This window comes from Pelecanus crispus, chromosome 7 (assembly GCF_030463565.1).
Source record: "Pelecanus crispus isolate bPelCri1 chromosome 7, bPelCri1.pri, whole genome shotgun sequence".
NCBI lineage: Eukaryota > Metazoa > Chordata > Aves > Pelecaniformes > Pelecanidae > Pelecanus > Pelecanus crispus.
In genome coordinates this window covers 10380212-10390578 of record NC_134649.1, presented here as the reverse complement: position 1 = coordinate 10390578, position 10367 = coordinate 10380212, and the positions used below count along the sequence as shown (strand labels likewise).

The following is a 10367-nucleotide window of genomic DNA, read 5'->3' as shown; positions in this document are numbered from 1 at the left end:
ATACTTGTCATCCTGCTTTAACAAAAAGCAACAAAAAGAAATCGCATAGGTTATATTCCAGGAGCTAGCTCATCACACGTTTTAAAAGAAAAAAAAAAAACCAAACCAAAACCCCCACAATGTCCATCTTTCATTCAATAAACTGGGCCGAGATCTGCAGGGACTACACCCAGAGCGGCCCCGGACCGCAGCAGGCCGGGGCTGGGCCGGCGCCTCCGGAACCGGCCCGCGGTGTGGGACAGCCGGCCACCGGCCACCGGGCCACCCGCGCAGCCCCCCCGCCGGGGCAGCCCCCGCGGCCCGAGCAGGCGGCCGCTCCCGCCCCTAGTCCCTGCCCCCCGGGACGCCCTCCCCGCCCCGCCGCCTCTGTCGCTGCCCTCTCGCCCCTGCTCCCCCGCCAGCTCCTCCTCCTCCCCGGCCCGAGCCGCGCTGCCCCCGCCCCTTAAGGCGGCCGGGGCCGCCTTCCCGCGGCGGCGAGGTCCGGGAGAAGATGGCGGCGGCCGCCGGCTGGGCCCTGCTGGGCCTGGCGCTGTGGCTGTGCGCGGCAGCCGGGGCGGGCGAGCCGGAGGGGAAGCGGCGGGCGGGGCCGGCCAAGAAGAAGGACATTCGGGACTACAACGACGCGGACATGGCTCGGCTGTTGGAGCAGTGGGAGGTGCGGGGAGGGGCCGGGGACCCCGCGGCTGCCGCCGGCGCGGGGAGCGGGGGGGCGGCGGGCCGCGCTCCGGGCTCAGGGCAGCCCTGCCGGCTGCTGCGCGGCCGCTCTGCCCGGCCCCGCGGCGGCTCCGGCGGGGCAAGGCGGGAGGTTTGGCGGCCGCGGCCCGGCCGTCCTTCCCGCGGGCCCAGCGGGGGCCCGGGCCTGGCGCGGGCGGGAGCGATCCCCGAGGCCTGGTGGCGTGAGGGTGGCTGCTGCCGGGCTCCTTCCTCCGAGGCCCCGGGTTCGTGTGCGGGAGGTTACGGACGGGCACGGAAGGGGCTGCCGGGGGAGCTGCCCTCACCCCCGGCGCCCGCAGCCTGCCCTGCTGCCCCCTTCCCTCCTTCCAGCGCCTGAGCCCCAAGCGCATGCTGCCGATGCATGCCAACAGCCTGGTTTGGCTTAAATGTCTGCTGTTTCGGGGTATTAAGGGGTATACGTTTTGTGACTGAAGGATGGATAGCAGGAGAAATACCTCATTTCACGGTTATAGTGTAGTTACATAGTTGGTTTCTTTGGTGTTGCCTTCCTTGCCACTCCTCATGGTAATGACTTCTGATTCCAGCTCTCTCTTGCCCCCCTTCATCCCCATCAGCCTGCTGCCTTAATTTTCTTTGCCAGTTCCCCGTCACTATTTTCTCTATGTGGTTGTCATGCCACTGTTTGATTCTTTTTGCTATTTTTGTCTTCCATCATCTTCTGATAAATGCCAGAGCACTCATCAGTGTCTTTTATTTTTTCCCATGAGACTGTTCCCCAGAATGTTTTGCACAAAAACTGGAGGAAATAATAGAGTGAAAACTTCTGTCTCCTGTAACACCAGTTACAGCTGTAAGTCAAGGTGGAGAAGTAGGCTTTGTATGTATAATATAGATAAAGTAACTTCTGTGAGAAGTAAGGATGTCTGCCTTGGACCTGGTTGGCAGGCTATGGACGTGTTCATCCCATAGACTGTTACCACGCCTCTCCCTTTAGGAAGGGAGATTCTTAGAAAATTGAGTTAAAATTTTAAATGAAATTACTTAAAAAGCTCAAAGTTCGCCTTTCTGTTAGTGGTACCGGCCGAGGACCAGGTAGTCCTAGCTGCTAAAAAATCAAGGCTTAAATGACAATATTGGCCAGCTTCAACCAAATTTGGCATTGTAGGAAAAATCTTAAAAGATGAGCATCTCTGAGTTTGTGAATTAGGTGGCTGGATGAAAGGTACACTCCAATTAATGCTCTTTGGCTGTATATTCTGTTGCAGCCATGTGGCAGGCAGGGTCAGGATGCTGTTCAGGGTTTTTCCTCTTTGGCTGGACCAGGTCTCTGATCCGGTTCGCCATGTGCTGCACAAATGCTTTGTGGCCATGTTGCGTGCAGATGGGGCTGAGCAGCTGGGGAGTCGGCTGCTGGGGTTGGCATGGCCATTGGGGAAATGCACATACAGCCACAGCCCTAGAAGAAGAAAGTTACTGAAGCAGGGGCTCAACAATTAACGGTTGTTTGGTCTTCGGGATGGTCAGCTGTATGGCATTTTGCCTGATGGTAGTTAGGACACATATAAGGAACATGAGAGACTTGAGGGGGTGGTGGCTGGAGGATAGAGAAGAAAGGGCATGAGTGGACTTGATGGGGTGGGATGAGAAACAAAGGGGCCATTATGAATTTGGATAAGAGCAGGAATTATGCTCGGGAGTGAGGGGCAGAGGGCACAGATCTGTACGGAATCAACTGTCATTACTTTCAACTGAGTGAGATGACTCCTAGTATTTTCTGTTTCCAATGCTTTTAGACTAATTGCCAGGGAAGATGGTGGCTATAACATGCTTGGGTTCAGCCACAAGCCTGTCGAGGCTGAGGCTGGGGCTCCAGCAGCCTTCCCAGAACGAGCAGCCACCTCTCTGTTCGGGCTCTTGTGCTGCCCCTTGCACCGTGCCAGTGCAACCATGTGCATGACTGCCCCGTGAACTGGGAGAGTGATCTAGTGGAAAATGAGCATGGGGAACGGGGCAAAAAGAGAGAGAGGTTGCTTCAGCAGCTCAGCTGCACAACTAGAGCTTAAAGGAAGCCAGCTAGGGATTTCCCTCATGGAAAGGGACTCTCCAGCAGCCTTGAGTCTAGAGGAGCTGGAAAGAGAACTGAGAATTTGGTCCAGAGCTCTTTCTGTTACTGAAATGTCATATTCTTTAAATAGTTCATTATTGTTACAAGCTCAGGGTTTCTCAGGCTTGACTGTGAGCTAGGATTATTGAATAGGCTAAGGAATCAGGTGATGTGTGTTGCTAATATTTTTAAAAATAAAAATCCAGGGCATTGATGAGAAACGCATGAGAATGGGAGCTGAGGGGAGGAGGAAGGGAAGGAATGTATAGTTATTACTGTGTCTATATAATGCTTTCCCTCTGAAGCCTCATGTTACTGTTTAAATGAATGAATTTGTTAGACATTTCAAAGCAAAAGCTTATACTTTTCTTCCAGTCTTTTACTTTGTAGACAGCTTTATAAATACAAAACTGCATGATAGTTTCTACAGGATCAAGAAAAGAAGTGTTGTGTAGGGGAGCTTTTGACCACTGCTTATATTTCTATTTAAACTGTAACAATACAGCTTTATGAACATTTAGTAAGGGAAAAATAGGTAATATATGTTAGATTAGATTGTGGTGTTGCTAAATCCAAAGTCAATTTCTATATTGTGTAAGGCATATTTGGAAACATTTGTTTCTGCCTTTCTCTTTCAAGACTGTGAAATAACTTGGTTTTGCACTAGCCAAACTGGTCTAAAATGAGAATTGATTTGCTTTTACTTCTGGAGAACGTTTTTCATTCCATCATGTAAGATTGTGTATTTTCACAGTACTTTACTAATATGAGCATTTTCCAGCTTTTGTTCCCACTTAGTGAGGGCAGTGGGACTTTCCTGGGGCTCTCCTTTGCTCCCAGTTCACTCAATGTGGAATTTTAAAAGGCATGTGAGCTACTTGAAAGCATGCTTCAGACTTGCAAAATTGAAACCGATGTGTAATTAGTAAGGAAAGAAAGGATGAAATCTAAGACTTCTACAACTTTATTCTACGGTAACTAGATTTTAAACTCCCTTGTCAGAAAGACAGCAAATTCTATGTAATTGAGATGGGGGGGGGGGGGGGGGGGGAAGAAAATTAGTTTCACTCATATGAAACCTTAACCTTTAAAGTGTATGGGATGCTCCCTGTAGTGGGATGTTGTAAGAAGATGTTGTTGTTTGTATATATGCATGTGCAGAGATGAGAAGGTAATGCATGCTTCGATCTAAAAATCAAGCTCGGCTACTGAAGGGAATATCTTTAGATACTGCTATGGTTCGTGTTCCAAATAGGAGTGATGCATATTTTTGCTAGATGTTTGAAGTCAAAACAACACCTAAAATATCTGCTTTAATTCCTCCTGATTTACTAGTGCTTGGGTGGATGCCAGTATAAGACTTCTGTGGTTTTTCTGTTCTCTTTTTTTCTTTTTAATTCTGTGATACAAGTACTGTGTAAGAAATCAAGTTCTAGCTCAGTGTAAGTTGTCACTATATTCACTCTTCTCTGTCGGGAGCTGTTTTAGGGGGCAGCAATTTGAATTCTGCCTTTCCAAATATTTAAGTGCCTGTCAACCTCAGCAGAGGCATCAAGAGTGGTTTTTTTCTGTTTTCTAACAGCGATTTACTTTTGGTGATTATGTTGTGAGAATGTGAGCCGCTCTTCATCTGTGCGTTAGAAAAGTGTGAGACCCTTAATGAAAGTTTTCCTGTGGCATGAGCATTGAAGTTCTGAATTCTTGCCTTTTATTTATTTAAAGACACAAAGTAAGGAAAATTAAATTCTCAAGTGATCGCATGAGTCCCAGAAGTGAGTTTTGACCTCTAAAAGCAATATGCACGTGAGTGACTTTTTTATTTATGTGTGTATGAGGCTTTTTAGTGTAGCTCTCTCAGTCCATCTTGTATACTGAATAAATTTCTGTAAAACTGTGAAGAAAAAAAAGTGTTACTTTATGAAGTGCCTAGATGGATTTGTATTGAATTAGCCTTTCTCGATACACGGTAAAATGAGATTCTACCTGTCGGTATCAACATGTGCATCATTTTGAGGGGAGGGTTATAAAAGGGAAGAGCACTCTTGGTGAAGTATCTCAAGACAAAACTCACTATTTCTCTTAATTTGAGAATCTCCATCATTAAACGACACAATGCTTTCGCTTTATCAAAGCAGAATTATTCTCTAAAGAATGGGAAGTTTCAAAAAAGAACAGCTTTATGGAACAGTTGGATTCAAAGCCTCCTTTTCCTTTTCAAAACAGAAAGATGATGACATTGAAGAGGGGGATCTTCCTGAACACAAGAGGCCTCCAGCACCGATAGATTTCTCAAAAATTGATCCAGGGAAGCCTGAAAGTATCCTGAAGCTGACAAAAAAGGGGAAGACTTTGATGATGTTTGTCACGGTGTCAGGAAATCCCACAGAAAAGGAGACTGAAGAAATTACCAGCTTGTGGCAGGGCAGTCTCTTCAATGCAAACTATGATGTGCAAAGGTAAGCTGTTGTACCCAAGGATAAAATTCTTGCTTTTGCAGAACCCTTGTTTCTTTCTTCCTGAAAAACTTTTCAACTGTTCATCCTGTGCCCTTCCCCACCTCCATCATCCATCACTATTCCTTTGTTTCCATACCAGTTAATATACCAATTTGTTTTAAGTAGCGCTACAAAAATTCTGGTGTGGTGCGCAGATCTTTTTAACACTTAACGCATGATGTACGTATAGCCTAGTTTCTTTTTATCTCATTACGTTTCAGCTATTTATCAGTTTTAGCTGCAGTAGTTTGCCTTTATGTGCTTGATGGAAAACATCACACTTGGAAGACGTGTCACCACAAAAGGCTTTTTGTTCCCCTGGCTAAAAAAATGTGATTTTTCTCTCGGAGAGAGAGGATCATTGTGAAACAGTGGAATGTTGTGCTCTTGAATTGAGGCTGAGAAGGATTGCAGTAAGTGTATAAAGCGAATGTAGTCCCCATTAGTGGATTTTGCATAGTCCCAAATTAGTTCTTAAGTTTTCTTCGTATTCTTACTCCTCCTTGGTTATTTGTAAACTTAATACAGCTTATTATTACATGTGTGCTAGAAAATTGTTCTCTTGTCCCCATCCCCAGGCAACATCAACAAGACCAACTTCTTGCTCTTAAATGTATGCCTCAGTTGTGGAGGTGCTCCAAATTAAGCAAAATGTTGTAGCACTTGAAAGGCATGGAGCTAACTTATATATTTCCTCTAGGTTTATTGTTGGCTCAAATCGTGCCATCTTTATGCTACGTGATGGCGGTTATGCCTGGGAGATCAAAGACTTTCTGATAAATCAAGAAAGGTGTGCGGATGTTACTCTGGAAGGTCAGGTTTATCCTGGCAAAGGAGCAGAAGAAAGTGAGAAAGTGAAAAACAAAACAAAACCTGAAAAAGCAAAGAAGAAAAAAGACGGAGACAAGAAATCTAATAACATCAAAGAGGACAACCGAGCGACCAAACAGAGAGAGGATCTATGACGGATGCGTTAACCAGACTGAATACTGCTCTGCTGTTCCTTGAAGGGAAACTAAATTTCCATACAATTCCTGGCTTTATTGGGGGGTGGGGTGGGGGGAGGAAGGAAGCAAGCAGAGATTACTGAGGTTAAAGGACTTCTGTGTTGAAATTCACCAGTTTACTTATTAATGTTGGCCATTTGTTTAGTTACAGGAAAGGTAATGTTTAATACCAGCAATTGACTACTTTAGTTTGTAATTTTTTATGCTTTTGTTGTTTAAAATTAACATACAAATCTGTGTGTCTAACATCACAAACTTAAGTGGAAAAGAAGAAATACAGTCTCGGAATACACTGGTGTTCATCTGTAGTAGCCACATCCATCTTGCATACCCAAGTTGATCATTGATTCATAGTTGCTGTTAGGTAGCAGCGTACAATGCTAAAAGATTCTCTTGGAGGCCAGTTTGCTAGACTCAGTTGGCAAAACTTCCTAAAATTGCAAAGAACAGTGTTACAGTGGCCAAAGATGCCTGAAATCACAGGGTTTAGGACATGTCTGGTTAGACTGCCTGTTTCTTTAAAATAAGCAAACCCCCTTCTGTCTGTCCCCAGAAATCCACGGAAGTGCTTAGAAGCATGGTGGAAGCTAGGCAGATATTTGGCTAATGCACTCCAAATCAGTGCAGAAAGGGAGATTCTGTACCCATCAGAAGTGATGCTGGGATGTTAATGGAATTGCAGTACCCACAGCAGCAGTGTCGGGGTGAAAGGAGAAGTCGGATTCATGCCATTCAGGTTGCTACCACTGCTGAAGAACTGTGCCTGTGGAAGCACATGTTACGAATGCCCCGTTATCTAGACAGTGAGCTGGAAGAAATAGCTTTAACTCTGAAATTAACTTGTTTTACTGGTTTAAGGGTTTGTTTAAATCTTTGAAAAAGCTACAATACAGTTAAACTTTGAGTTAGACATATCACTTGCTGATGTTTAATAATGACTTTATATATTTTTTTGGGGTACGGATTCCTGACTGACATGGTTGATTGTAAATGAACATTTGATTTAAATACAGTGAAGCCCAATGTATGTGAGCAAACTTGATTTCTCCTTGAAAGACTTTGTATAATTAGGAAGGTTTTATTACTTTTCAGATTGTATTCAGTCAAATGCATCGCTTAGAATTGTTTCCTTTCTGCCTTACTATGTGTTAAGAACTAAACGCACCTAGTATGTATGGTCCATATCATTTTCCAGAGGATGAGCACAGTATTAACTGTCCTCATTTGATACTACTAAGATGCTACTTTGACTCTTCATTTAAGGTGCTAAAATCCAAGTGTTTTGGATAAAAGGGCCTAATTGAACCATAATGGTTGATCTTGTGGAATACTTCAGTATCAAAAGTGGGAAGCTGTGACTTACTGAGTGCTTGTTCTAAAATAAAAGATGTCACTAAACGTACCGTTTCACTGAGTAGTAAAACCTTTTAAATAATTACGCATTTAGTTAGGTATTCGGGAGACAGACTAACTCGTCTTTGGTTTCTGTACATAAGGACTAAATTATGTTGATGAAGGTTCCAGGTGATCAGTTTTATTTAATTTTAATTATATTTGTATGAATTTAGGGTTACAGAAACCTTTCTAGCCACGCTTCATTAAACAGGTCTTTGCCTGTTTGAGTGGAAAAATGAAAATCATGTATTTCTTCAGGCTTAACTGTATTACTTTTATATTCTACTATTAATCCAAATGTGTAGCAGAGTTGAGAAGAGTCTCTGTAGATACTTGGGTATCGCATTGCACTGAGGAGAGATGTGCAGTCCATTTCTTGTTCATAACTAATTTATCATTTTGTGAAGTGTTCTGGGTTTGCACCTCTGTTTTTTTTTAAAGTATATTGCTTCTCATCTCAAGAGATGAACAGAGGACAGATGAAACTATAAATATGAAATATTAATGAGTTTTTTGTTTTTACAACGTAAATCTATGGTATAGAGATGCCAATTCAGGTTATGATCAGAAACGTGTGGAAATGCAGTTTCTGTAGTTTTCCTAATGTTATGAAACATAAACATGATTTCTTTTTTGATCAAACTGGGTTCTTCCTGAGCTCAATAATTAAGCAATGCAAACCAGTATACAAATAATACAAAGGCAAATTAGCCAAGGAGGAGGAGCGATTACTACACTATAGCGATAGCCCAACTTTTGAGAACAGATACTTGTTTTAGTCATTCATAAATGTACATTTACAGTAGGCTGGGCCTTTTCCCTGTATAGTTAAAAGGAGGGGGCAGCTTTGTTGAAATTCAGCCAGCTGACTGAGTTTTTCGTTTGGCTGTTTTGAGTCATTAAGTTGCCTGTGCCAAATACAGGCATGTCTTTTGCCACATAGCTTATTTGAATTTTAAAGTGTTTGGGGTTTTTTTTAGGTTTTTAATAGGAGTAATGACGTGAGAGTTGCTTTTTGATGTAAAATTCTGCCTTCAAGTAGCTTTTTTGCCTTCCATTTTTCTTCTCCCTCTTTCATGCTTTACACTCAACAAATAATTAAATATGCTAGTAAGTATAATGTGGCAGCCTGGAAGGAATGTCTTCACTAGCCAGTCTGTCTCTGGTACCGCAGTTCGTAACTCTACTCCAAAACAGCTTATGTTCCCTTTTAAAACTAGTAAGTCCTTGAGACTCTAGCACTTGTCCTGATGCAGTGTTACATAAGCAGGTGTTATTTTGTAATGATTTAAGAGGCCCAAACACAATATCACTTTTATATATATGTAAAAATAAATATTTTCAAAAAGTGGCTTAAGGGCATTAATGTTCTTTAAGTACCCCAGCAGATGTTGAATTCCACTTTATAGGTGTTGTATGTTTGAGTCTCATCAGACTTTCAGTAACAGAATTTTGGCTCTACATACAGGCAATTCAGATACTTGTTAAAATTAGTTTTAAAAGCTGTAACGTGGTGATTATATCTCTTACTATTTCCTTTTTTTTTTTTTTCCAGTACTACACAGAGGTAGGTGGAAAATCATCTGCTTTCATGATGTCTGCTGCCTTTCTCCACTCAGCTTAGTGGTTTTCTCTAGTGCCACAGTTTGAGTTCTAGTGCCAGAACTAAGTTTTCTAAACTATCATTATATTTTTAACCCAGCTGTCCTTCTCAGAAAAAAGTTTGTCAATGATACTACACAAGATGTCATTGCACTTTGCGAAAAATTTCCAATGGACAATCGGCTTTTTATGTAATAAAATACTGGAACAAATATCTTGGGTGGTTTTTGGTTGGTGTTTTTTTTTTTTTTCTTTTTTAAGATAATCCTCATGTATACTGTGTGCCTTACCCGTTTTACTGAAGGAAAAAAAAAATCAGTTGAAATTCCTACCTAGAAGAGTACAAGTATATCTCCTGCTCTTGAGGGCTTAACTTCATCAAGCAAGTAGGTAGGAAAGTTGACATGTAAATTGCTAGGACCAGGGTACAGAAGACCCGAGAGAAGTAACACGCAGTAAATGAATGAATGCGGGCGGTTGAACTTCTAAAAAAAGTCCTCATCACCTACTAAATCTTACTAATCAGGAGATGCAAGCAGTCATCTTCATTTAAAAAAAGACAAGAATTGCAGGTGCTGTCATTGTTACATTGCTAAGGTTTATACATGATGGTGCAATAAAGTTCCCTGTAGCACCACACCTATTAAGCCTCTCTATGTGCTGCACAGGCTTTCTCTTCGTACAAATCTCTTGCTAGCAGGGAAGTTCGTGGTTCCCATTTCTTTGGCAGCTTCTCTTAGTTCGTCTTTAGCTTTGTTGCTGCACTTATTACTAGGTGAAGTACCCATTTTTTAAATTGTATCTTTAAGTCTGTTATGACACACTTAACAAACAGCGACAGGATTTCTGACCTTTGCTGGAGCGGTCAAAGCATTTCTCCTCTCTGAACAGTCAGTTCAGCCTTTACTTCGGAAAGATTCTACATTCTCGTCACTGTTTCTGAACTCTTAATTTTCTCGTGAACAGGAAATCATAAATTAAAATACCATTTTGTTAAGATACAGAACAGCCTACTTTTGTCTGATATTTGGCCATTGTTCTTGTGGGGCTTATAGTAAGGCTTGGAAATTATTTCCAGTCTTTATCTGT

General features: G+C 42.7%; 1 protein-coding gene across 1 annotated transcript; it reads left to right on the top strand.

The window, feature by feature from the left end:
- Positions 1 to 475: 475 nt before the first annotated feature.
- MESD (mesoderm development LRP chaperone) lies at positions 476 to 6279 on the top strand. Its single transcript, XM_075713896.1, has 3 exons — positions 476 to 655; positions 5003 to 5235; positions 5975 to 6279. Exons 1-3 carry the CDS (start codon positions 491 to 493, stop codon positions 6237 to 6239), a joined length of 663 nt encoding a protein of 220 aa, XP_075570011.1. The 5' UTR covers positions 476 to 490; the 3' UTR covers positions 6240 to 6279.
- The last annotated feature ends 4088 nt before the right edge of the window (positions 6280 to 10367 follow it).

Coding starts and splice junctions, on each gene's coding strand:
- MESD (XM_075713896.1), top strand. CDS start 491: ATGGCGGCGGCCGCCGGCTGGGCCCTGCTGGGCCTGGCGCTGTGGCTG. Junction 656..5,002: donor GGCTGTTGGAGCAGTGGGAG/GTGCGGGGAGGG, acceptor TTTTCAAAACAG/AAAGATGATGACATTGAAGA. Junction 5,236..5,974: donor GCAAACTATGATGTGCAAAG/GTAAGCTGTTGT, acceptor TATTTCCTCTAG/GTTTATTGTTGGCTCAAATC.